Source organism: Podarcis tiliguerta (assembly GCF_965153285.1).
Source record: "Podarcis tiliguerta genome assembly, chromosome: 3".
NCBI classification, from domain to species: domain Eukaryota; kingdom Metazoa; phylum Chordata; class Lepidosauria; order Squamata; family Lacertidae; genus Podarcis; species Podarcis tiliguerta.
In genome coordinates, this window is record NC_139536.1 from 1,488,614 (window position 1) to 1,516,187 (window position 27,574).

General features: G+C 50.4%; 1 protein-coding gene across 2 annotated transcripts in view; it reads right to left on the reverse strand.

The window, feature by feature from the left end:
- SCARA3 (scavenger receptor class A member 3) overlaps window positions 1–27,574 on the reverse strand; it is an 83,099-nt gene that overhangs the window by 36,517 nt on the left and 19,008 nt on the right. The window contains exons 4-6 of one of the 2 annotated variants that reach the window (XR_014509252.1): window positions 19,752–19,850; window positions 15,571–16,614; window positions 4,664–5,474 (exon numbers count right to left, since the gene is read on the reverse strand). Coding sequence is in view for 1 of the 2 variants with exons in the window: in XM_083432648.1 (XP_083288774.1) it covers window positions 5,035–5,474; window positions 15,571–16,614; window positions 19,752–19,850 (1,583 nt within the window). In the remaining variant the exon portion in view is untranslated. Of the gene's footprint in view, window positions 1–2,102; window positions 5,475–15,570; window positions 16,615–19,751; window positions 19,851–27,574 lie in introns of those variants that run through there. The other variant, XM_083432648.1, reaches the window with a different exon arrangement.

Here is a 27,574-nt window from a genome sequence, read left to right on the forward strand (position 1 = left end):
CTTGGGAGACAAGCGGACACGGAGCAATGGATCCAAACTACAAGAAAGAAGATTCCACCTTAGGAAGAACTTCCTGACAGTAAGAGCTGTTGGACAGTGGAATTTGCTGCCAAGGAGTGTGGTGGAGTCTCCTTCTTTGGAGGTCTTTAAGCAGAGGCTTGACAACCATATGTCAGGAGTGCTCTGGTGGTGTTTCCTGCTTGGCAGGGGGTTGGACTCAATGGCCCTTGTGGTCTCTCCCAACTCTATGATTCTATGAAAAAAAGAGAGAGCATGCTCTCAAATGGGCTGGGAGGAAGAAACCGTGTTTGAAAATGGTGGGACATAACTCGATGAGAGTGGGGCAACTTTATTTTTTCCTTTTCCAAGGGGGCTGCATGAATTATATACATCTTACCTCCAACCATCTGAAATGCCATAAATTCTTTGCATGAACCTACCCAGGCTCTGAGATCTTCTCCAGCCTCCCAGGCCTGCTTGGTGGAAATGTTGGAGAGGCAACTTTGAAACTCCCTGCCTAGAGAAGCTAGACTGTTTAGGGAAGCTTTTAATGTTTGGTGCATTACTGTATTTTAATATTTTGTTGGAAGCCGCTCAGAGTGGCTGGGGAAGCCCAGCCAGATGGGCGGGGTATAAATAAATTATAATTATAATTATTACTGTTTCCCTCCTTGTTGTCTTTCCACTGCTAGGTGAAGACTTTCTTCTTCCATCTGGCCTTAGGGAACTGGCTTGTTTTTAAGGAAAGGGCTTGGAGCAACGCTGTGCTGCTATTATTATCGTTACTATTATCGTTTATTAAATTTCTGTACCGTCCTTCATCCATGGATCACGGGGCAGTTTACAGTATAAAAACACAAAAAATGCATAGCATAGTGACAAACAAAGAACTGTCTGCATTTTAATATATCTATCAGAGCTTCATTACGGTTTGCCGTATTTTTCGCTCCATAAGATGCACCTGACCATAAGACGCACCTAGTTCTTAGAGGAGGAAAACAAGAAAAAAACATTCTGAATGAAACGGTGGATGTATGATGTTTGTGATTCATGCTGTAGCCACAGACATGTGATTTGATGGTGAATTTGGGGTGACCCAATGCAAAAAGCCTGAGGATCCATGTGGATCTGTGCTTTGTAACCACGTTTTTGTGCCATTGCGGCCCCACGAAACAGTGGGTGCGTGATTTTTTTGGTGCCGGCTGTAGCCATGGACATGCTATGTGATCTGATGGTGAATTTGGGGTGACCCAATGTAAAAATCCTGAGGATCCATGGGCTTTTGCCTCTCCTCTCCCAGGCAGCCGCTAGTTCCTTATCTCTCTTCCTATCCCACCGATCAGCTGTTTCCTTTCAATCCTCCCTGCCCTCTTGTTTGCCTTAGTGTCTCCTCCTTAGCTGGAGGAGTTTTTTGCTCCTCCTCTTCTTCTAATTTCTCTCCTTATTGCTTTAGTCTTCCTCTCTCTCCCCCCCCCCCCTGCAAGTTTGCTGTCTTTACTTCCCCTCCAACCCAGGCAGCATCCTTTATCTCTAGGGTCCCTTATCTCTCTCCCGATCGGCAAATGATCAGCGGCTTTGTTTCAACACCCCCTTCCCTCTTTCAAAAAAAAGAAAAGAAAAGAAAAGAAAAGAAAAGAAAAGAAAAGAAAAGAAAAGAAAAGAAAGCATGATCTGCTTTTTGCCCCTGGGCAATTCGGTTCCAGGGACCACACATTCGCTCCATAAGAGGCACAGACATTTCCCCTTAATTTTTAGGAAGAAAAAGTGCGTCTTATGGGGCAAAAAAGGTAATTATTATCTTCCCCAGTTTGTTTTGGGTTTTATCTGTGTTGTTTTAAATTGTGTGAGCTGCCTTGAGGCAAAAGCTGGGATATAAATAAATGGAATGAAAATATGGATATGTTACACGTGCTTTACCAGTGAGTAAGAAAAGGGGTGTGTGTGTGTGTGCCCCCCCCCTATATCAAACTCTTTATGAAGCCTTTAAACAGCTCTCTGATTGAATGCAGGCTACAAGCTGGGACCCCTTTGCCCTCCATCTCTCCTTGATTTTAGGGGGGTGCCCACCCTCTGCCCTGCGCCCAAGGGAGTCAGGCGATGAGACTTGTACATCCGTATCTTTATTGGTCTGGAAATTATACATGTGGCTGCTGTTACATGATACATGGATACCAGGGTTACACTTCGGCGGGGGACTGATGACGCAAACCAGCTGCACCATGGAACGGGCGCACGGGCGCACAGAAACAACACAACACGCACGCAACGGGAAGCACTGCAACCGATCCTCACAACACACGCACGGCTGTCGCAAGAACGGGCCACAATATTTTGGAGGGTGAATGAGCTTGCGCCCCACAGTCCTTTGCACCGCTGCAGAGGGTACCTTGGGGGCACCTTTTGGGATTGTGGGGCACATGCACACCCTTTTTGGGGTGTTTGCAGCTGCCTCCAGCCCACCACAGTCTTCCTCAGCCAGAGCTGGCATGTTGCCACCCTGCCTGGCTGACCTGCAGGTGGTGGGGCACCAGTTCCTCAAACGGAGGTGTTCACTGTGCGAAGGTGAGAGAGGCTAGAACACGGTTCTGTGGATCCAGCCCAGAAGTTCAGACGGAATTCTGTAGCCTCTCCACGTGAAAGATTCCGGGATCAATCTCTGGCAGGATCTCCAGAAGGTTCTGGAGGAAAAACTCTCCTCTGGCTGAGTCCCTGGAGAGTCACAGATCAGCCTCCTCAGGACATCACTGGAGGCTTTTAAGCAGGGGCTGGGTGGCCACCTGTTGGGGATTATTCAGCTGCAATAGGGGGTTGGGCTAGATGGCCTCTGGAGGGTTCCTTCCAACTCTGCAGTTCTGGCCAACGATTCTGTGATTCCAGCCAACAGAGGAAGGCCGTTGGGTTCATGGGAGTCTCTCCCCCCTCTACCTGGACATACTGTTGGGGGTTTAACCCAAGGCCTTCTGCACTCAAGGCAGCTGCTCTGCCCCCTTATGACTGACGAGGCCATCTCCAAACCTGGCTACTCTGACGGCCAGCAGCTCTGCCTAAAAGGGTCTTGTGCAAAGCAAGACACCCATCCCTGATCTGCTGCCTTTCAACTGGCGAGTCCAGGGATCAAACGTGAGGCCGCCTTCTGTACGCAAAGCCTGGGCTCTACCAATGAACTACGGCCTGTCCTAACCGGCTCTCTTTTTCTGCTGCTATGGGAGAAACGGGAATCGTGGGAAACAGCCTGCAGATGTTCTACTGGGAGTGCTGAACATCTGTGCCGCCTGCCCTGCTCTTCTGCTTTCTGCAACAACCCACATCCGGAAATGTAGCAGCTAAGGCTTTTCCTCCCATGGGAGCAGGAGGGAGGAAGAGTATCGTCAGCTAAGAAGAGCCTGCTGGGTTGGGTCAGTCCAGAATCCTGTTCTCAAAGTGGCCCACTAGATACCTTAATGGGAAGGCTGTTAGCAGGATCCGAGCATAATAGCCCTCTCCTCTCCTGTGACTTCCAGCAACTGGTGTTCAGACGCACTGCTGCCTCTGACTGTGCAGCCATCCAAGTTGGTGGCAATCTCCAGTGGGAGGGAGTTCCATAGTTTAACGATGTCTTTTTGTGTTGGGCTGCTGCTAAAAGGCGCAGGAGCAGGGCAAGGGGAAAAGGTGGCAACCTCTTTCACACACACATATGCACACACCCAAATCTACACATTGTGATGGTCTGGGACTTGGGCTCAGACTCGGAACTGGAGGAGTCTCAGTCCGCACCGGATCCTTTGCCTCAGGTGGCATTTGAACCTAGCATGGGGCCTGATCCTGAAGAGCCCCAGTCTGCACAGGTTCCCCTGCAACAAGCACCAGCTGGGCCGAGTCAGGGGCCTGATCCTGCCCTGGCTCCAGATGTGGGGATGACCTCGTTGCCTCCAGCTGGGCCATCACTTACAGCTGCTCCACTACCGGTTGGGACAGGGGAGGCTGAGGTGGCCCCTGGGTCTAGTCACCCACCGCCGTCTCCCGAGCTGCAGAGACTCAGGTCTGAGAGAAGGAGAGACCTGAGTACTTGCAGGAGGAGTGCTCACCTTCGGGCGAAACAGCGAGGTGAGTCGCCGGGGGATCAGGACCAGACATTACCCCGACAGAGAGAAAAGGCTGTCGGACCCTGTCCCAGGTTGCGGGAGCAACATTGCTGTATGCTTGATCCTGCCTGAGACCCTGTACCTGTCCTTGCCTGGTTTCCTGCCTCGTGTCCTGCCTTGGCCCTGTCGGACTAACTCTTAGAGGAACCTTCGGATTCTGGACTGGACCTGGACCGCATGGCTCGGGTTAACCCCCAGGCCCAGCACACACATGCACAAATTTTGCTCTTCCACTGCAGTGGAAAACACCCTCGCATCTTTCCCCGGCTCACGCATAGGTTGACCAAAGGAGAAGAAGAAGAAGAGGAGGAGGAGTTTGGATTTGATATCCCGCTTTATCACTACCCGAAGGAGTCTCAAAGCGGCTCACATTCTCCTTTCCCTTCCTCCCCCACAACAAACACTCTGTGAGGTGAGTGGGGCTGAGAGACTTCAGAGAAGCGTGACTGGCCCAAGGTCACCCAGCAGCTGAATGTGGAGGAGCAGGGAAGCGAACCCCGTTCACCAGATTACGAGTCCACCGCTCTTAACCACTACACCACACTGGCTCACTTCCAAAGGAGTCTTTGGAAGGGCAAATTGCCAGGGATCTGGGGATCTGTTTAGCGGTTCAATCTCAGTGGTCATGGGCTGGGCGGGGGGTGTGGCAGGCAAAGTAGGTGCTTGACACGAGGCGGGAGGGTGTCCAGAGTTTAGCAGCTGCAACTCTTCGCCTTGGATGGTTCTCCACTTTCCCCAAAGCTGCTGCAAACGGTGCCCCGAACTGTGCAGAATAAATGAGGGCAGGAGCTGGGGTGGTGGGACCTTCCATGGATGTGGGGGGCAGCTGCCTGCAGTCAAAAAGAGTCTGTCTGCCTGCCCACCTCCAACACATCTACCACCCCCCCTTTTATGCGGGGGACAAAGGAACTGCTCATATTCCCGGGGGCCCCGGGGGCCCTGGTAACCCCGGCCGCCCCTGGATCCCAGGGTCCCCTTTTGGCCCGGTCGGCCCGATTGAGCCCGGCGGCCCCATTTTCCCTGGGATTCCCGGCTTCCCCTGCAGCCCAGGAGGTCCAGCTGGTCCCGGTGGCCCCCCAGGCCCTGGGGGCCCCACATCGCCCTTGGGGCCCGCTTGCCCTTTGGCGCCCCCTTGTCCGAAGCTTCCCTTGGCCCCTTTGAAGCCAGGGAGGCCTTTGGCGCCCACGAGGCCTCTCTCGCCTGCAGGGCCTGGGTTTCCTGGGGGGCCTTGGGCTCCTGGGGCCCCCGGTGGCCCCAGGCTCCCGGAGTCGCCTTTCGCTCCTCTGCTCCCGGTCGGCCCTTTGACGCCAACTTCGCCTCTGAATCCTCGAGGGCCAGGAGGGCCAGGGACACCTGGAAGAGAGGAAGAAATATGGGGTCAGTGACAGCAAACTATGCAACAACATCTCGGGATGTGTACCACTATGAGATTGTGATGGGGGTCAGTCTGGATGATGCCCTGGGTCCCCTTTCCAATTTTTGGCCTCCTGTGCCCAGTGCCCCTTCATGGATCACTGCCTTGCCGTGGCGAAGGGGCTTGAAGAACTCAGAGAAGCTATCAACTCTGCCAAGCAGGGCACCCAAGATGAACAAGTCATAGTGGAGAGTTTTGACCAAACGTGATCCACCTGGAGCAGGAATCGGCAAGCCAGTCCAGCATCCCTGCCAAGAAAACTCCATGGACAAAGACAACAGGTATATAAAAGTTATGACGCTGGTAGATGAGCCCCTCAGGTCGGAAGGCGTCCAACATGCTACTGGAGCTCCAAGACTTTGGCCACCTCATGAGAAGAGAAGACTCCCTGGAAAAGACCCTGATGTTGGGAAAGATGGAGGGCACAAGGAGAAGAGGACGACAGAGGATGAGATGGTGGGACAGTGTTCTCGAAGCTACCAGCATGAGTTTGACCAAACTGCGGGTGGCAGTGGAAGACAGGAGGGCCTGGTGTGCTCTGGTCCAGGGGGTCACAAAGAGTCAGACACGACTGAACGACTAAACAACAACAACAACAACAAGTGCCCAGTGAGGCTTGGGATCCCATAGAAGAGATTGCTGAACCGTACAGGCTTCTGTGTAAGAAAAATGACCACTTGAATATCCTCATCGGCATCCCAAAGTAATGATCTGAGTTGTAAGAGCAACAACTAAGGATGGATGGCGGTCAACAGATTGAGGTTGAATTCTGACAAGACAGTCGTACCTCGGGTTGAAGTAGCTTCATGTTGAGTGTTTTCGGGTTGCGTCCGCGGCAATCCAGAAGTAACGGAGCGCTTTACTTCCAGGTTTCGCAGCTCAAAATGACGTCACAGGCATGCGCGGAAGAGGTGAATCACGACCCGCGCATGCGCAAACGCGGGTTGCTTTCGCTTCAGGATGCAAACGGGGCTCCAGAACGGATCCTGTTTGCATCCAGAGATACCACTGTACTGTTTTGGGAGACAGGGGGTGGGCAGCTATGGAGGACTCCCTGGTCCTGAATGGGGTAACTGTGCCCCTGGAGGGCCAGGTGCGCAGCCTGGGAGTCATTTTGGACTCACAGCTGTCCATCCACACCGTATACCGTGTTTGAAGACATAAGGAGAGACTGTTGGATCAGGGCTGTTGCAGGAATTTGTGTATAGGTTGGGGGGGGGGGTTGCCCCTCCAGCAGATATCATGCACATGCAGCCCACTACCAAAATCAGTCACTTTTGGGACTTTTGTGATTTATCCCCACAAAACACTTCATCACAGTTTCTTCCTATCTTTTCAAAGGGCCTTTGCTGCAGAATACCAAATGTAAGAATTCACTGATAACTGTATCTATGTACCGGCTTACCGGGAAAACTTCAGAAATTCGTCTAGACCTGTGAGCTCAGCTACTCAGCAGCCCCTCTGCCTGAGTGATAATCCCTGGCATCCTGACACCTGAGTGCCAGACAGGTAGCCATTCCAGAAATAACAAACCCAGATGAAGACAAAAGGGTGTGATGAACTTGGCTGGGAAACAGGGAAATGTAAACGTCTCTTTTGTTCCACTTGATGGGTGTTTGGTGGAGGGCAAGGGGAACCATGGGGCAGGGTCCAGGATGCTCAGATTCCTGCCACCAGACCTCCCCTTTCATGATGTAACCATGATGTAGTTTGGGGGGGGTGTAACATGGGGATTAGCAGCTAATAAAAGTTTGGGTTCTCTTTTGTTGGGGGCTTCCATCCTGTTCCACCTGGTGGCAGGTGGGAATCCAGTCGCGACAGTCTTCAATCAAGACCAAGCCGACTGGCTGCTCTTTTGCTCTGCTATTCCTGGCTGGTGTCCTTGTTTTTTGTCCAAGGGAGCCCTCAGATTTCTCCGTTAACAGGGTCGACAGAAGCAAAGCAGTCTTGCTGAGATTCTTGGCTCTTTTTCTGGGCCTCTAGGATTTGGAAGCTGAGCCGGGACATTTGCAAACAAACAGGTCTCCCAGAGACTGCCCGGAGGCGCCTCTGGGCTGGTGTCTTCCTGCAACATGTCACAGGCAACTGTGTGATGTTCTCCTTGAGGATCCAGCCCAGAACTGCTTATATCTGGCTACCTGGCTGGGAGAGTCTGGGAACTCAGTGTGCTGGGATCTGCAAGGAGGGAGATCAACAGCAGCCTCAAGCGCTCAGCTCCCACCCCGAAAAAGCCAAAGAAAACCTCCAGGAGGTTCTGCCTCCCCAGCTGGCATTTGCAAGCTCACAGCCCCGTCGGCTTGGGACGCAATCCTGTATTGACTCAGAGCATCCTGCCAGGCCACGCACATAACTGGCCAGTCTGAGGCGGTACCCAGGGGTGGTTCTGGCTTGCGCCAGCTCGCTGTGCATTGCACTCTTTTTCCATAGCAATAAAAAAAATTTAAAATAACAGAGCTCAGCAGCAGGAAGGATAAACAGCACTCGGAGGAGCTGGGCCAGGGAAGTGGGGGAGACTTTGCTGAAGCTGCGGCAACAGGGGCTCAAATCTTAAGGGAGGAGGAGGGGAGATGGTCCCGGCTTGGCACCCCAAATCTAGGGCTTTGTTTGATCCAAGGCTCAGCTCCAAAATCAGGAACTCTTGTCCTGAAAGGTGTGTGGGAGAAATAAAGGGGGACTCTGAGCATATGCAGAGTGCTCTCATCACTAAGTGATTATTGCCAGCTTCCAGGCAGCTAGGGAGACTCAGACTTTGTCCATTGCATCAATTCTAGGACGCCAATGGTCGGTTTAGCTGAGCACCCGGTTTTCACAGAAGCCAATCAGATAACTGTGGGAAACCTGCAAGCTGGATTTGAAAATAATAATAATAATAATAATAATAATAATAATAATATTTGTACCCCGCCCATCTGGCTGGGTTTCCCAAGCCACTCTGGGCAGCTTCCAACAAAGATTGAGAATACATTAAAATGTCACACATTAAAAACTTCCCTAAAGAGGGCTGCCTTCAGATGTCATCTAAATGTCAGGTAGTTGTTTATCTCTTTGACATCTGGTGGGAGGGCGTTCCACAGGACGGGTGCCACCACCAAGAAGGCCCTCCGCCTGGTTCCCTGTAGCTTCACTTCTCACAGGGAGGGAACTGCCAGAAGGCCTTCAGCGCTGGACCTCAGTGTCTGGGCAGAACAATGGGGGTGGTGATGCTCCTTCAGGCATACGGGGCCGAGGCCGTTTAGGACTTTAAAGGTCAGCACCAACACTCTGAATTGTGCTTGGAAACGTACTGGGAGCCAATGTAAGTCTTTCAAGATTTGTTGTAGTTTCTGGGTCACCTTCAAAGGAAGCCCCACGTAAAGCGCATTGCAGTAGTCCAAGCGAGAGATAACTAGAGCATGCACCACTCTGGTGAGACAGTCTGCGGGCAGGGAGGGTCTCAGCCTGTGTACCAGATGGAGCTGGTAAACAGCTGCCCTGGACACAGAATTGACCTGCACCCCATGGACAGCTGTGAGTCCAAAATGACTCCCAAGCTGCGCACCTGGTCCCTCAGGGGCACAGTTACCCCATTCAGGACCAGGGAGTCCCCCACACCAGCCCGCCCCCTGTCCCCCCAAAACAATACTTCTGTCTTGTCAGGATGACTATGGAGGCAGTTCCACAGTTTAACTATGCACAGACCCAGGTCTGGGATTTTGGCAGTGTGCAAAAAGTTCAATGCGCTGAGACGGCAGTCATAGCAGCAGCAGCAGCAGCGCACCTTGGGGGTCTGAGCAGATCCTCACATTGCAGCAGGGTCCCCCCCCCACGCCATAGACTCTCACTCCCTGCTGCAGTGTGAAGCATCTTCCTAAAAGGCAAACCCTTTTTCCTTCCATCGCGGGAGGCCGGAGTCACAGCCAGAGCGCTGACACTCAGCTGCTTCCAATCAACGGCCTGTGTGTTTTTATGATGCATGTTGCAGCGCGTGTCAAATGGGAACCAGCTGCGGGGACCACGCCGCGTTCACGTGCGAACAGATGAAGGAAGGCTGGCATTGTGCCTTGCCTCTAGCCCACTTGATGTCTAGGTCGCTCGTGGCCTGGAATAATTTTCAAAGGATTAGATAAGGTAAAGGTAAAGGACCCCTGGTTGGGATGCGGGTGGCGCTGTGGGCTAAACCAATGAGCCTCTTGGACTTGCCGATCAGAAGGTCGGCGGTTCGAATCCCCGCGAGGGGGTGAGCTCCCGTTGCTCAGTCCCTGCTCCTGCCAACCTAGCAGTTCGAAAGCATGTCAAAGTGCAAGTAGATAAATAGGTACCATTCTGGCGGGAAGGTAAACGGCGTTTCCGTGCGCTGCTCTGGTTCGCCAGAAGCGGCTTAGTCCTGCTGGCCACATGACCCAGAAGCTGTGCACCGGCTCCCTCGGCCTATAAAGCGAGATGAGCGCCGCAACCCCAGAGTCAGCCACAACTGGATCAAATGGTCAGGGGTCCCTTTACCTTTACCTTTAAACGACCCCTGGACGGTTAAGTCCAGTCAAAGGCGACTATGGGGTTGCGGCGCTCATCTCACTGTCAGGCCGAGGGAGCTGGCGTTTGTCCACAGACAGCTTTCCGGGTTGTGTGGCCAGCATGACTAAACCGCTTCTGGCGCAACGGGACACCGTGATGGAAACCAGAGCACACGGAAATGCCATTTACCTTCCCACCGGAGTGGTACCTACTGATCTACTTGCGCTGGTGTGCTTTCGAACTGCTAGGTTGGCAGGAGCTGGGACAGAGCAACGGGAGCTCACCCCGTCGCGGGGATTCGAACTGCCGACCTTCTGATCAGCAAGCCTAAGAGGCTCAGTGGTTTAGACCACAGCACCACCTGCTCCTTCAAGGGTTTAGGTGGCAGCCTGGCAGCAGATCAGCCCACAAATGGTTGAGGGACTTGGGGATGTTTAGCCTGGAGAAAAGAACAGGCTGAGAGGTGATATGAGAGACATCTTCTCGCACCTTAAGGGTTTCCCATGGAAGATGGAGCAAGCTTTTCTGATGCTCCAGTGGGGAGGATCTGAACCAATGGATTCCAATTGCAAGAAAGGAGATTCCGACTAAACATTCAGAAGAACCTTCGGATGGTCAGAGCCATTGGACAGTGGGACCGACTCCCTCCTTCACTGGAGGTTTTTAAGCAGAGAGTGGATCCATCAAGGATTCTTTAGCTGTGGGCCAATTGGTGCCAAAGAAGGAAATAACTTTTTTTATGTACGCTACAACAGCAGCAAGAATACTCATCGCAAAGTATTGGAAGACACAAGAGCTACCCACCCGGGAAGAATGGCAGATGAAGCTGATGGACTACATGGAATTGGCGGAAATGACTGGCAGAATCTGAGACCAGGGAGAAGAGTTGGTGGAAGAAGATTGCAAAAAATTTAAAGTATATCTACAGAAATACTGCAAAATTAATGAATGTTAGAAAAATACTGGAATGAAGTTATAGGGTTTTAGCAGAAATGTTATAAAGAATTAAGCAAAAACTGATTGTTAGATTGCGCTAAGATAAATTATAGAACAAAACATGGAGAAAGATGGAAAGGATTTGCTGAAATAGCTAATTGAACTAGAATACAAAAAAGAGAGGTGTGAGGAGGTCGATGAAACAAGTAAATGAAAGGTAAAGATATGGAAATATTGGACATGTTTTTAAATGTTTTTGTTTTTCTTGTTGTTTTGATGTATTGTTTTTTTCTTTTTCTTTTTATTTTTGATGTATTGTTTGTTAAATTGGTTTTTTTCCCTTTTTTCTGATACTATTAAACTTTTAATAAATATTATTTAAAAAACACACACACAAGGATTCTTTAGCTGTGATTCCTGCACCACTGTGGTTCCGACTAGATGACATTTGGAGGTCCCTTCCAACTCCACAATTCTAATATTCCCAGCAGGACTTTCTGCCTGCACATTAATCCTGCATCAATCACCTTTGGCCTAAAAGAAGCTAGTTTGGAAACTCTTCTTCTCCTGCAAGTCACCAAGTGAAGGCATGACTTTATCAGCTGAAATGAGCACAGATATTCTTATGCTCCTGCGACCACCGTAGATTGGAGCGGAAAGGGCGACCCAGCATGACACGTTGTCTGAACAGACATTTCTTCTGCTGCTGGGAACCCTGCAACTTATATTCCTGAGATGGGGAAGCAGAACTTTCCCACGAGGAAAAATTGCAGAGTTTGGAGGCTTTTTAGTTTAGAGGGAAAGCAAGCAGGAGGCGACATGATAGAAAGTTAGAAAATTATGCCTGGTGTGATCTGCTCCTGAAGGAGCATCTCCACCCCCATCGTTCTGCCCGGACACTGAGGTCCAGCTCTGAGGGCCTTCTGGCGGTTCCCTCCCTGTGAGAAGCCAAGTTACAGGGAACCAGGTAGAGGACCTTCTTGGTGATGGCACCCACCCTGTGGAATGCCCTCCCACCAGATGTCAAAGAGAAAAACAACTACCAGACTTTTAGAAGGCATCTGACGGCAGCCCTGTTTAGGGAAGCTTTTAATGTTTGATGTGTTACTGTATTTTAATGTGTTGGAAGCTGCCCAGAGTGGCTGGGGAAACCCAGCCAGATGGGTGGGGTATAAATAATAAATTATTATTATTATTGGGACGCGGGTGGTGCTGTGGGCTAAACCAATGAGCCTCTTGGACTTGCCGATCAGAAGGTCTCCGGTTCGAATCCCCGCGATGGGGTGAGCTCCCGTTGCTCGGTCCCTGCTCCTGCCAATCTAGCAGTTCGAAAGCACGTCAAAGTGCAAGTGGATAAATAGGTCCCACTCTGGTGGAAAGATAAACAGCATTTCTGTGCGCTGCTCTGGTTCGCCAGAAGCAGCTTAGTTCTGCTGGCCACATGACCCGGAAGCTGTACACTGGCTCCCTCGGCCAGTAAAGCGAGATGAGCACCGCAACCCCAGAGTCGGTCACAAGTGGACCTAAAGGTCAGAGGTCCCTTTACCTTTACCTTAAGGTGCTTTGTGGGAAGCGGGTGGCGCTGTGGTCTAAACCACAGAGCCTAGGACTTGCCGATCGGAAGGTTGGCTGTTCGAATCCCCACGACAGGGTGAGCTCCCGTTGCTCGGTCCCTGCTCCTGCCAACCTAGCAGTTCGAAAGCACGTCAAAGTGCAAGTAGATAAATAGGTACCGCTCTGGCGGGAAGGTAAACAGTGTTTCCGTGCGCTGCTCTGGTTCGCCAGAGGCGGCTTAGTCATGCTGGCCACATGACCCGGAAGCTGTACGCCGGCTCCCTCGGCCAGTAAAGCGAGATGAGCGCTGCAACCCCAGAGTCAGTCACAACTAGATCTAATGGTCAGGGGTCCCTTTACCGTTACCTATTATTATCATCTTCATCGTCATCTCATTGTACTGGTTGTCTTTTTGCTTCTAAGCAGGGTTTTTATAGCTGTCCTGGTTAGTGAATCTGGAATTAAAGCAGGCTGTGCAAGGCAGCACAAATGATTGAGGGGCTGGAGTGACTCCATCATGAAGAAAGGTTTGGGACTTTTTAGCTTAGAGGAATATTGAGGAAGACGTGACATGATAGAAGTTTACAAAATTAAGCATGGCATGGAGAAAGTGGAGGAAGGGAGGATTTTGTTTCTCTCTCTCCTAGAACTCCTGGGCATCTGCTGAAGCTGAAAGCTGGAAGATTCAGGACAGACTGAAGAAAGGACTTCTTCATGCAGCTCACAGTTAACCTATGGAACTCCCTGCCACAGGAGGCAGGGATGGCCACCAACCTGGTTGGCTTTAAAAGAGGATTAGACAAATTCATGGAGGACAGGGCTATTGATGGCTATCACAGTCAGAGGCAGCAATGCTTCGGAGTCCAGCAAATTTTCTTACGTTCTTTTCTTATATGGACACCCACTTTGATTAGTCCCTGAATGAAGTTTGTTCCGAGTTGCCAGCAACTGATGGGAAAGACAGCTCTGCAAATTGGCAAAAACAAGCTTACGAAATATTAGAGGTTGTCGCCCAAGCCCGTGACTCATCTATTTATTTGGGTTTTGCAGCCCAAGTAAACCTGCTCTGGAGATTCGGGAGAGGCTGCAAAAATCCAAAGCCAAGCATCGAAAGCAGCCCTTACCACTCTGTTCCATGGGTAGCTGGGTGGCTAGAGTGGTCCCTAGAAGTCCACAGTGTGCAGGTCAGGATCTAGACCTCCCTGAGTCCAAACTGGGTCACTTGGGGTCACCCCCTGGCGCAGGAAGGGCACAGAGTCCCTGGCACAAGAGCTGGCCAGGGGAGCAGGGAAGACGTCTTTCATTGTTTCATTCATTAATTAAAATATTTGTATACCCCAGTGGCATGAAAAATAGGTCAAAGTGGCTTCCCGCAATAGAAACCTAAAGCATGCCAGAACAAACACTAAAAAGTTAAAAACAGACCTCATTTAACCATAGTGGAACGATGTACTTTTAATTGCCTGCATAGGCCTGGTGAAAATGAAGTTTCCTGCAGGTGATTAATGGTTAGCACAGAAGGCACCTGCAGCAATTTGAGAAGGGGTCTTTTCTGTGGTGGCTCCCCGTTTGTGGAACGCTTTCCCCAGAGAGGCTCGCCTGGCCCCTTCATTGCATATTTTCAAGCACTTTGCAAAAACATTCCTTCATCTGTGTAAGCCACCTTGAGTCCCGGACAGGGAAGAAACTGGGATATAAATACAGTGGTACCTTGGTTCTCGGACGCAATCCGTTCCGGAAGTCCGTTCAACTTCCAAAACATTTGTAAACCAAGGTGCAGCTTCCGATTGGTGCAGGCGCCCAGGAAACAATTGCTGACAGTTGCATCGGACGTTCTGCTTCCAAAAAACATTTGAAAACCAGAACACTTACTTCTGGATTTTCAACATTCGGGAGCTGAAATGTTTGAGTACCAAGGCGTTCAAGAACCAAGGTTCCACTGTAATTATAATCATAGTTATAACAATTTCAACCAGACTTTTAACCATCTATGGCCTTTTAGAGTGGGTGAGATTCTTTAATGTACCGTATTTTTCGCTCTATAAGATGCACTTTTCCCCTCCTAAAAAGTAAGGGGAAATGTGTGTGCGTCTTATGGAGCGAATGCAGGTGGGAAGCTCTGCTCAGCGCTCCCTTTAAAGAGCTGCACACGTGCTCCATGCGCTGTTTAAAGGGAGTGCGGCTCTTGAGGGAGCCTTCATCCGGCTGCCCAGGAGAGGCTGTGTGCAGCTATCCCATAAGCCAAGACAGCAAGAGGGATCGCTGCGCAGCGATCCTGTCCTGGCTTCGCGTGCGGCTCTTGCGGGAGGTGGGGGAAGGGACAGAGTGCGCGGCTCTGTCCCTTTCCCCACCTCCCAGAAAAGCCCCCCAAAGCTGCGCGGAGCGTGTGTGCAGCCCTTGGGGGCTTTTCCCCAAGGAGGGAGAAGGGCAGCCCGTCAGTCCCTCCTCCCTCCTCGGGAAAAGCCTGCAAGCGCCGCACACACGCTCCACGTGGCTTGTGAAAGGGAGCGCTGAGCAGAGTCTGGGATGCATACAGGCTCTGCTCTGTGCTCCCTTTAAGGAATATTTTCCCCCTTGCATTCCCCCTCTAAAAACTAGGTGCGTCTTATGGTCAGGTGCGTCTTATGGAGCGAAAAATACGGTACCGTATTTTTCGCTCTATAAGACACACCAGACCACAAGACACACCTAGTTTTTGGAGGAGGAAAACAAGAAGAAAAAAAATTCTGAATCCCAGAAGCCAGAACAGCAAGAGGGATTGCTGCGCAGTGAAAGCAGCAATCTCTCTTGCTGTTCTGGATTCTGGGATAGCTGTGCAGCCTGCATTTGCTCCATAAGACGCACACACGTTTCCCCTTACTTTTTACGAGGGAAAAAAGTGAGTCTTATAGAGCAAAAAATACGGTATGTCCTGTCTCCTGGTTTTAATGCATGCATCTATCATAGCTTTATTTTCCGTAAGTCGCTTTGAGTCGCCATCTCGAAAAGGGCGGCTAATGAATTTAACAAGTAACGATAACCCCCCCCCCATGCCTCCCGCTTGCTGCTTCTCACCTCGCAAGACAGTGACGTTTCGGAGGATCTGCCCGTGTCGGGTGTCCACCGCCTTCATCTCTTCCATGACCATGGAGAGGTTGCGGATGTCAAAGTCCAGGCGGGCGCTGAGAAGGCTGAAGCGCTGGCGCAGGAGGTCGGTGGCGCTGAGCATGAGGCTGACCGACCTGTTCAGGTAGTAGAGCTCCTCAGCGTGCGCATGGAAACCCAGCGTGCACGAGAGCCGCACGTCGTCCAGGTATTTGAGCATGCTGTGGACGTGGCTGTCCGTGGCGTTGATGTTGGTGAAGATGGTGCTGATTTCGATCTCGTGGGAGGTCATGCGTCCTTCGAGCGTCTCGAAGCGCTCGGCTGTCCGGTTCTGCGTGTAGCGGGCGTGGTACTGGAGGTCATGCATGTTCTCCTCGTGGTCGTCCAGGAAGGCCGAGACGTTGTCCAGCTGCAGCTGCAAGCTCATGACTTGCAAAACCAGGTCGTGCATGCCCTCCGAGTTCTGCCCGATCCTCTGCGAGGTGATGCCCAGGCTGGTCTGGATGCCCTTGACCAGCTCCCCAGTTTTGGAGGAGGTGGTCCTCAAGCCCCCCAGCAGGCGGGTGTAGTTCTGCCAGTCGGACACGATCTTCTGCAGCGTCAAGGTTTCCTCGTTCATCTTCCTCTGGATGATGTGCACCCAGTCGGAGGTCTGCCCGACGGTGAAGTTCATTTGCTGCACGGCAGCCTCCATGTCGAAGCGCTCTTGCGACAGCTCCTTCAGCGAGCTGCCCAGCTCGGAAGTGGCCCCCTGCCAGCCCCTCACCTGGGCCAGGAAGAGCGCCAGGCTCTGGTTGACCCGCTGGATGGCGGAGAAGCACCCGTCCACCTCGTTGTTGATCTTGTTGCTGGCGGACGAGAGCTGCTGGTGGGTCTGGCCAGCGCGGTCGAGCATCACCTCCTGCGCCAAGAGCTTCTTCTGAATCCCCTCCAGCTCCTCCTGCAGCCTGCTGATCTCCTGTCCCAGCTGGCCTGCATCGTGGCAGAAGGAGCAGTTGCCCAGGGATTTCTGATCTGGATTGGAAGGTGGGGTGCAGAAAGAAAGCAGGTTGGTTAAACAGCTTCTAGCACATACCCAGCAGTTGACCAGGCCTTGTCCTTCCCCATAGCTAAATGGCAGAACGCACTGCGGAAATAAAACTCTGCCAATCTGCCCAGTTACTGTGCACCGTTCTGGTCGCCTCAGCTCAAAAAGGGTATCGAACAGTTGGGAAAGGCACAGAAAAGGGTAACGAGATTGATCGAGTCCCCTATGAACAAAGGATGCAGCATTGGGGCTTTCTAGTATATGACAGAAGTTTTATTTTATTTATACCCCGCCCTCCCCAGCCAAGACCGAGATCAGGGCGGCTAACACCAGATATAAAACCAATTGATTAAGGTACTTGTTAAAAACAACAATAAAATACAACATTAAAATGCAGCCACATTTCAATAGAACCTCAAATCAGAAACTTTTTGGGGATGAAAACGTCAAATCTTCACCAAGGCCAACTATCCAGACTGGTCCTACGTGGGCCAGAAAAGCCAGGGAAGTCCCCAAGTAGGAGTTCCATCACAGAAGGAGAATGGAAAAAGGAAAGTTTATAAATGTATGCCTGGCATGGAGAAAGTAGATAAAGTCTCTCTCTCTCTCTCTCTCTCTCCCTCTCTCTCTCATAAGACTAGCAATCACAGACATCCAGTGCAGCTGGATTCAGGACAGAGAAAATTAAATCCTTCTTCATGCAGTGCAAAGTTTAACTGTGGAACTCCCTGCCACAGTAGGCAGTGATGGCCACAAACCTAAATGGCTTTGAAAAAGTAGTAGGGGGCCTTCAATGGCTCTTAGCCAGGATGGCTTTGCTTTGCCTCTGCAATTGGAGGCATCAATGCCCCAAAACTTCCTGGGCTGAGCCGGACTGGAGGTATAAATGACTATCAGATTTTGAAAAGCTGGTTTCACTAGATCAAGTTCATCCGTTTCATGGAATGCATTAAACTAAATAGTTTTAACTGGATTTTGAGAAAGAAAAACCCATGCAATTAGTTGCTACTGTTTTGAATTCCATTGCGTTATTATCTTCTCAAGTGGGTTGTTCCAACCGCTGTTCTGAATAATCCTTTTTATGGGGTAGGAGGGGTAACACTGGGGGTGAGCTGGAAGCATGAGGACAGTGACACCCCCACAAAAAGTTTGGGAGCCGCTGGACCAGGGAGTAAGCCCCCTGAGAGCTTGGCTTAGAGGGGACTGCTAAACTGGCTTCCTCTGGTTCCTGAGAGTGAGTCAGAGACGCCCCAATCGCTTGCAGATGCTTGCAAAATCCAACAGTCAGTTTGCTGACTGACAGCAAACTTTCTCGCTCCCTCACAAGACATGTTGCTCAGCAATTAAGCAGATGTTGATTCTTCTCGTTACAAAGTCTTACTTATCCATTTCCTCTGCGACCCAGATCTTGCAAGACCTGCTAAACAGAGATCTCCAAGAACTGTTCCCTGAGCACCTGACAGAAGCTTACATTTATAGTACGTTTCCGAGCACAATTCAAAGTGTTGGTGCTGACCTTTAAGGCCCTAAATGGCCTCGGCCCAGAATACCTGAAGGAGCGTCTCCACCTCCATCGTCCAGGCCGGACACTGAGGTCCAGATCCGAGGGTCTTCTGGCAGTTCCCTCACTGCGAGAAGCCAAGTTACAGGGAACCAGGCAGAGGGCCTTCTCGGTGGTGGCGCCCGCCCTGTGGAACGCCCTCCCACCAGATGTCAAAGAGAACAACAACTACCAGACTTTTAGAAGACATCTGAAGGCAGCCCTGTTTAGGGAAGCTTTTAATGTTTGATGCATTACGGTATTTTAATATTTTGTTGGAAGCTGCCCAGAGTGGCTGGGAAAGCCCAGCCAGATGGGTGGGGTACAAATAATAAATTATTATTATTATTATTATTATTATTATTATTGTCACCAGGGTGGAAACTGCTCATCCCAGCAGCAGAAACTGGCGTGGAAAGCTAGCTGTGAACAGAACTGTTGAATTGTCGAGTTGGAAGGGACTCGAGGGCCATCTAGTCCAACCCCCTGTGCAGCCTGGCAATTTTAATCATGCCAGTACCTACAGATGGGTAACTCAGAGGAGATGTCCCCTTCAACATTGCCTGTTAAAGGAGCTGTGTTAGACACAGGTGGAGGTGGGGGAAGTCTCCCTGCTCTGCCCTGACAGCTAACTGAGAGGTGACATTGAGGCTGCAGCCTTTTCTAGATTTGGCAGAGGAGGCCGAGGTTGGCTGTGGTTTACCTGGGTCCGTAGTTCAAAGGCAGGACACCTGCCTGGCATGCAGAAGGTCCTGGTTTGAATCCCTGTCATGTTCAGGCAGGGCTGGGAGCAACCTCAGTCTGGGGAGTGTGATGGCCTGGGACTCGGGCTCGGACTCGGAACCAGAGGAGTCTCAGTCCGCACCGGATCCTTTGCCTCAGGCATCATCTGGACCTAGTCTGGGGCCTGATCCTGAAGAGCCCCAGTCTGCACAGGCTCCCCTGCAACAAGCACCAGCTGGGCTGAGTCAGGGGCCTGAGCCTGCCCTGGCTCCAGATGCGGGGATGACCTCGTTGCCTCCAGCTGGGCCATCACTCACAGCTGCTCCACTACCAGTTGGGTCAGGGGAGGCTGAGACAGCCTCTGGGTCTAGTAACCCACCGACGTCTCCTGAGATGCAGAGACTGAGGTCTGAGAGGAGGAGAGACCTGAGTACTCGCAGGAGGAGTGCTCGTCTTCGGTCGAGACAGGGAGGTGAGTCGCCGGGGGATCAGGACCGGCTGTTACCCCGACAGAGATAAAAGGCTGTCGGACCCAGACCCAGGTTGCGGGAGCAACATTGCTGTATGCTAGAACCTGCCTGAGATCCTGTACCTGACCTAGTCTGGTTTTCTGCCTTGGCCCTGTTGGACTGACTCCTTGTGGAATCCCTGGATTCAGGACCAGACCTGGACCGCATTGCTCAGGTTAACCCCCGGGTCCAGCACAGGGAGCTGCTGTAATCAATACTGAGCTAGCTGACTCACAGAATCAGAGGGGAACCCCAAAGGTCATCGAGCCCAACCCTCTGCAATGCAGGAATCACAGGTAAGGAATCCCTGGCAGGTGGACACCTAACCTTTCTTTAAAAACCTCTCACTTACCCAGCTCTTGGATGTTCTCCTCGACCGACCCGATTTTCTTCTCATAGTACGTCTGGGCCGAGTTAACATCGTCAGCTATGGAATCCACCTTCTTGAAGACTGCAAGGATGACACAAAATGCGAGCACATTATCCCTGGGGCTACCTGGCTTTGAACACACCAGCTCACCTTGACAGCTTCATTTTCACACTTATACGGCAAATCTGAAGAATCATGAATTGCGCAGGCTGTTTATGTTAGCCAAGTTTAACATGTTTCCCTCGATGAGACTGAGAGGAAGATATTGAGCTCTCCCAGAATCATGTAGTAAATGTAAATGTAGTAAACAGGAACCTGATACTTTGGAGCGTATTTTCTTTTCTTGTGATTTTGGCATTTATGCCAGAAGACAATTATTAGAGGCCTTACAACTCGATAGGCTGATTTCTATGATACCAACAGTTCAGGACCCTGCTTTCCGACAGGAATGATCAAATTACATTAATAGTGGCTGAATTTTTGAGTGCTGTCCATGTAGAAAGACTGGGCCGTTATAAAGAAATTTAGTGGTTCTTAACTGATCGGTGATGGGGTCGTGTTGCATTGTATTATTTATGCAAATTGATTTCCTCTGGAGTTAAAGATCTGATCGGGACAAACCTTGTTATGCTGAGCTCGAATTTTGCACAATTTGTATTTGGCGTCTGTTTGATAATGTGTGGTTTGCTATGCCTAATAAAGGATATTTGAATCATGGTCCCTTGCCAGTTCCTTCTTTCATTTGCTTCATTTTCATGCTTATACGGCAAGCAAGACATGCTAAAAACAGAAAGGGCAGATCCACATGTTGAATGGTTTCTTTAAATGTAAAGGTTCATCATTGTTTCACCCGATGTGTATATCTTTAAGGGGCCAGAGCAAAATAACGAGATCCAGCTTCACAGCTGTGAAACACAGCAGGTGCTGCTGAGTTGTATTGATTAAGCTGTGTCAGCAATTGGGTGTAGTATATAAGGAGCAGCACCTAGCTCTGCCATTATCCTGGGGGATGGGTTGGTGGTTGGGTCTGGTTTGGTTGTTAATGTATTTAGTGTAAAAGGAGTTTTTGTTTTTGTAATTAAAACCTTGTTTAAGTTATTTTTGAGTCCCTTTTTAATGCATGGTCTCCCCAGCAAGCTCTCTGCAGCGCTACCATACTGCAAAAAGCCAACACCACACACCATCCAACACACATTTAGAGCACATGCCTTCCCCTCCCCCAAGACCCCCGCCCTTCATAGAGCTACAATTCCCAGCACCTTGATCAAACTACCCAGGATTCTTCAGGGAGAGGTCATGTGCTCTAAATGTGTTTCATTCAATTAATTATATATATAAAAAATTGTGCATCACTGTGTCATCAAAAATATATATCAAAGCTGTTTACAGCCATAAAAACAAAGCCGTACGATAAAAGCTGTATGAAAATAGTTTGAAACAGACATCGATGAACCATTGGGGAAGGATCCAGTCTTAACTGCTTGCACAGGCCCGGTGGAATAGAAAAATTTTCAACAGTTACTAAAAAGTTGACACTTGCTGAATCTCCAGTGGCAGAGAGTTCCACAGGTCTGGGCCGATGACACAGGAGGCTTGGTTTCTGGTTGTTGATGAATGAGTCTCACCAACATGAGGAATGACCAACAACACTCTTGCAAGTGATCTCAGTGGCTGAGCGGGAATATAAGGAGGTACCCTGGGGTTTTGCAAATACTTTAAATATATGGTGCGGGTCTGCTCCAGTATTGATGAAAGTCCAATGGATATGAACTTCTGGGAATGAATCAACAAAGCTTTGCATAATTCATCTATGGATTCGGTCAGGGCCGGAGTTAGCTTCGATGAGGCCCTAAGCTCCTGAAGGTAATGGGGCCCTTTATATGTCCAGCTGTGCTTTGTCAACAACAAATTGTCACTGTTTTTTGTGTTGAATATATGCTATATGGTCATTTATGGACCTCATAGGTTTCTAAAGCCATTTGCACATAACAAATAGGAGCCTACACAACACAAAACACTGCTGCTGTATGTAGGTTTTATTTTATTTGCTTTTTTATCTTATATTTTGGAAATGTATATCCAGGATTTTTTCCCTTTAATTTTTTTTGGGGGGGGGGCAGGAGAGTGGGGCCCTAAGCTATAGCCTGTTTAGCTTATCCCTGCTTATTTAACTTATATTCAGAATTCATCATGCCAAAGGCTGGGCTGGATGAATCCCGAGCCGGAATTAAGATTGCCGGAAGAAATATCAACAACCTCAGATATGCAGATGACACAACCTTGATGGCAGAAAGTGAGGAGGAATTAAAGAACCTTTTAATGAGGGTGAAAGAGGAGAGCGCAAAATATGGTCTGAAGCTCAACATCAAAAAAACGAAGATCATGGCCACTGGTCCCATCACCTCCTGGCAAATAGAAGGGGAAGAAATGGAGGCAGTGAGAGATTTCACTTTCTTGGGCTCCATGATCACTGCAGATGGTGACAGCAGCCACGAAATTAAGAGACGCCTGCTTCTTCGGAGGAAAGCAATGACAAACCTAGACAGCATCTTAAAAAGCAGAGACATCACCTTGCCAACAAAGTTCCATATAGTTCAAGGTATGGTTTTCCCAGTCGTGATGTATGGAAGTGAGAGCTGGACCATCAAGAAGGCTGATCGCCGAAGAATTGATGTTTTTGAATTCTGGTGCTGGAGGAGACTCTTGAGAGTCCCATGGACTGCAAGAAAATCCAACCTCTCCATTCTGAAGGAAATAGCCCTGAGTGCTCACAGGAAGGACAGATCGTGAAGCTGAGACTTTGGCCACCTCATGAGAAGAGAAGACTCCCTGGAAAAGACCCCGATGTTGGGGAAGATGGAGGGCACAAGGAGAAGGGGACGACAGAGGATGAGATGGTGGGACAGTGTTCTCGAAGCTACCAGCATGAGGGAGGCAGTGGAAGACAGGAGTGCCTGGTGTGCTCTGGTCCAGGGGGTCACAAAGAGGTGGACATGACTAAACGACTAAACAACAACAACAGAAACAACAAGGGCAATCTCTTTTCCTTTCTGCAAGCAGAACACCCCGCTCTCCTGCCCCCAGTTTTGCTGCGTTTTACCCTCTGAAATTTGTCCGCCTCCTCCTTCCAGGGTGGAGATCCTGGCTGCAGCCAAGGACTAAGCAGAGCGGAACTGTTTCACGTTCTTTTGGCTAATGCATCCCCAAGAAACATCCCCTTCTCCTGGCAATCGCCCGCTTTTCCTGACTCATGTTTCTCGCTTGCAGTCCACCGTATCCCACCGGTTCCTCCCAGCCAGCTGGTTATCTGATCCTCACTTTTCGCTTTGTATTGTACCCTTGAGGTTTCCTTTCCCGGGGAAAATGAGGTGGAAAAATGGTGACGCTGCTTAGTTGACGCAGTGTGTGTGTGTGTGTGTGTGTGTGTGTGTGTGTGTTGTGTGTGTATGTGTGTGTGTAGGATTTCAATCTTCTTTTTACGTCAAATCAGATTTTAGGCACAATCTCAGCTTCGTTTACCAGCCTTGCAATGTTGAAAATGCTTACAGTGCAGCCTATCAACACAGTTCAGAAATGGATTCTTTATTTTTTAAAATATTCCTGACCCAGATCTGGTTTCCTTTCAAACTTTCCCCTCCTGCCCCCTTGCCAGTTACTAATTTCAAGGCTTTGCTTTCCTCTTCCCTCCCCATGTCATGTTCCTTTTGTGCCGTGATTCTCTGACTGTTGAACATGCAGGTTTCAATCTCTGTATGGTGCTTAGAAAAGTATTGGTGCTTTATTTATTTCATAAAATCCATCCAACATTTGAGGGTTGTTTTTTTTAAAAAAAAAGCCCCTCAAAGTGATTTACAAAAAAAAAGGGAAAGCAATAAAATGATCAATAAGAGAAACTAACAACAATAATTTAAGGCTTTTGAAAAGTGGAATGAACAATACGCTAAGAAAAGAACTTGCAGCAACTTATTAAACACCTGGGTCTAAACAAAAATGTTCTTAGCAGGCGTTGAAAAGTGTGCACAAAAGGCCTGATATCAATTGGCAGGGAGTTCCAAAGTGTAGATGCTGCTATACTAAAGCCATACTAAAAGAGGGAGGTTTTTTTACAAGTGCAGAACGGGTATTATGATCTCATAGGTAAACTTGTCCCAAGTTGTTAAGGGCTTTATATACCGTATTTTTCGTCCCATAGGACGCACCTAGTTTTCTTTGGGGGGGGGGGGGAAATAAAGGAAATATTTTTTTCCTTTATTCCCCCTCCCCCAAACCAGGTCTGGGAACAGCGGGATGGCGGCGCTGCGCCTCCCCGCTGTCCCCTGAGCTTGTGGGGCTGGCCGATGTCTGCCCTGCACGAGGGGCGCTCTGTTTCAGGGTGCCCCGCGCGCCGGGCGGCAGGCTGCTATCCGCAGCCTAGGGAGCCCTGCGGGAACTCCCGCGGGCTCCCTAGGCTTGCTGATAGCCTCCTGAAGCCTGGAGAGCGAGAGGGGTTGGTGCGCACCGACCCCTCTCACTCTCCAGGCTTCAGCGAAAGCCTGTATTCGCCCCATAGAACGCACACACATTTCCCCTTCATTTTTGGAGGGGGAAAAGTCTGTCCTATAGGGCGAAAAATACGGTCCTATTAGCAACATCTTTAACTTGGTCTGGTAGCAAATTGGCAACTGGTGCAGATCTCTGATTCCAGATGTTGTATGCTGGCGAGGCCTCACTCTGGTCCGCAATCGTGCTGCAGCATTCTTCACTAACTTCAGCTTCCCAATTGCTATTGATAATTTTATTGTGTTTACCATTTTTTTTGCAAACTGCTTGGAGTTGTGTGTTTTTTGTTTTTTTTGCAGTCAAGCATTGTGAAAACGTTACGAAAGAAAATAAATAAATAAATAAATAAATAAATAAATAATAAGCAAGCAAGCTTTACCAATTGCGTAGCTTTGAGCCACACACAGAAATCTGACAGCCTTCCTCCTTTCCACTCGATGCTGAGATCTTATCTTCTTCAGAACGCAGGCCAGCTGAGCCCTGCAACTGATCCTTATACAGTCGTACCTTGGAAGTCGAACGGAATCCATTCCGCAAGTCCATTCAACTCACGAAATGTTTTGGAAACCAAGGAGCGGTTTCTGATTGGCTGAAAGGAAGCTCCTGCAGCCAATCAGAAGCTCCGTTCGACATTCGGGTTCCAAAGAACATCCGCAAACTGGAACATTCACTTCCGGGTTTGCGGCGCTCGGAAGCCAAAACGTCCGAGTAGCAAGGCGTTCGGGATCCAAAATACGACTGTATTGCCAGTTTTAGGTTTGGACTGGCAGCCTGTTGGTGTTGTGGGGGCCAGCTTCTCAAAGCTATTGCATCTGCACCCCCCAACCTGGCTTCTCAGGCTGGCTCTTGCCTTCTCTTGCCCATCTCCTGCCTATCCTCTAGGCAACTTTGGTTGCCAACTGATGCCCCCATTTCTTTAGCCAACTGCGTCTCCATCTGAGTTCCTTGAATGTTCCTGCTGCTAAACTGGCTCAAGGGCAGGACTCATTGGAACAAGGTGGTCTTGGGCTAAAAAAACAACCCCTGAAATTTTGCACCAAGCAAACCTGAAATTCTGTATTCTGAGCGAAAGTTGCAAACAGTCTGCACGATTTGCATCAGTCTGCACGATTTGCATCGGGCATCTGCTACCTTAGGCGTGATTTGTGACTCTCTTGCAAGACCGTAAGGAGAGGATCGGGCCAATGAATATATGAAGGCAGAGCTCTTTCGCCACCCAGGCAGCTGCCGGGGCTGCAGAATCCGTGGCTCTGCTGTGGGCTGGGACAGGACCCAAACCTCAGGCTCCTCTCAGCTGTGTGCCAGGCCCACAAGTTGAGTTCAGCTTTGGGGCACGTGATCTCGAGAGAGAGGGCAGCTTCTCTCTGCCCAAAACAACACGGCAGGGAAGGCCACCTGGGGGAAGCAGGGAAGTTGCTGCCTCAGACCAAAGAAGGGCTCTCAGCCCAGGCCACCTGGTGCGCCAGCCATGCCAAGAGGCAGTGGGTGGTCTCGGCCGAGACCCAGAGATGAGAGAAGGGCCTCCTTTCCTGGAGAGCCGGATGCTGGTCCAGGAGGTTGGATGCAGCGAAAGACGCCCAAGCAGGGAGGCCTGGGATGGAAAGAGGGGTGTTTTAGGAGTGTGTGCAGGAGCCGGGCCCTGTGACAGTAGGTCTTTGCAGGACTGGGGCCTTCCTAAGTTTGATCTGGAGAGGCAAGGTGCGGCCACACAGGTGAGGCCGATTGGTAACTCACAGCACCTGGTGGCAAGAGCCGGGAAGGGATATAAGGTCAGCATTTCCCTTCGGCTCTTTGCCACAGCAACATGTTTCTTGCCTTGCTGAGTTTGGCTCCTTAACTCCTTGCTTCCTGACCCTCGGACCCCTGACTTCGTGACTCCCAGCTTCCTGACCCTCGCACCCCTGACTTCGTGACTCCTTGCTTCCTGACCCTCGGATCCCTGACTTCGTGACTCCTGGCTTCCTGACCCTCGGACCCCTGACTTCGTGACTCCTTGCTTCCTGACCCTCGGACCCCTGACTTCGTGACTCCTTGCTTCCTGACCCTCGGACCCCTGACTTCATGATTTCTTGCTTCCTGACCCTCGGACCCCTGACTTCGTGACTCCTTGCTTCTTGACCCTCGGACCCTTGACTTTGTGACTCCTTGCTTCTTGACCCTCGGACCCTTGACTTTGTGACTCCTTGCTTCCTGACCCTCGGACCCCTGACTTCATGACTCCTTGCTTCTTGACCCTCGGACCCTTGACCTCGTGACTCCTTGCTTCCTGATCCTCAGAACCCTGACTTTGTGACTCTTTGCTTCCTGATCCTCGGACCCCTGACTTTGTGACTCCTTGCTTCATGACCCTCGGACCCCTGACTTCGTGACTCCTTGCTTCCTGACCCTCGGACCCTTGACCTCGTGACTCCTTGCTTCCTGATCCTCGGACCCTTGACCTCGTGACTCCTTGCATCCTGACCCTCGGACCCCTGACTTCGTGACTCCCAGCTTCCTGACCCTCGGACCCCTGACTTCGTGACTCCCAGCTTCCTGACCCTCGCACCCCTGACTTCGTGACTCCTTGCTTCCTGACCCTCGGATCCCTGACTTCGTGACTCCTGGCTTCCTGACCCTCGGACCCCTGACCTTGTGACTCCTTGCTTCCTGACCCTCGGACCCCTGACTTTGTGACTCCTTGCTTCCTGACCCTCGGACCCCTGACTTTGTGACTCCTTGCTTCTTGATCCTCGGACCTTTGGTTTCTTGACTCCTGGTTTCTTGACGGACGGTGGGCTGGAGCCAGCTGGGGGCCTGCCAATTGTCCCCTGATCCTTGCTTGCATGCCAACATGGTGGTCCTGATCTGTTTAAGGCTTTGTAGGTCAAAACCAGCACTTTGTATTGAGCCCGGAAACTAATTGGTAGCTAGTGCAGTCGGACCAGGATTGGTGTAATATGCTCAGACAGTCTTGCTCTGGTGAGCAACCTCTGCAACGACCATCCAAGTAGGACTGGAACCACTGCAAAGCGGTGGAGAGTCGCTCCAGAAGGATACCATGGTTGATGGTATTGAAAGCCTCTGAGAGGTTGAGAAGAATTAACAGGGACATGTTTCCCTTGTCTCTCTTGACAGAGGTCATCATACAGGGTGACCAAAGCAGTTAATGTGCCAAAACCAGGCCTAAACCCTGACTGAAATGGATCTTCCAAAAGGGCCTTGATCTCTCTTAAAGCTATCCAAGTTGGTGGCCATCACTGCTTCCTGTGGCAGAGAGTTCCACAGCT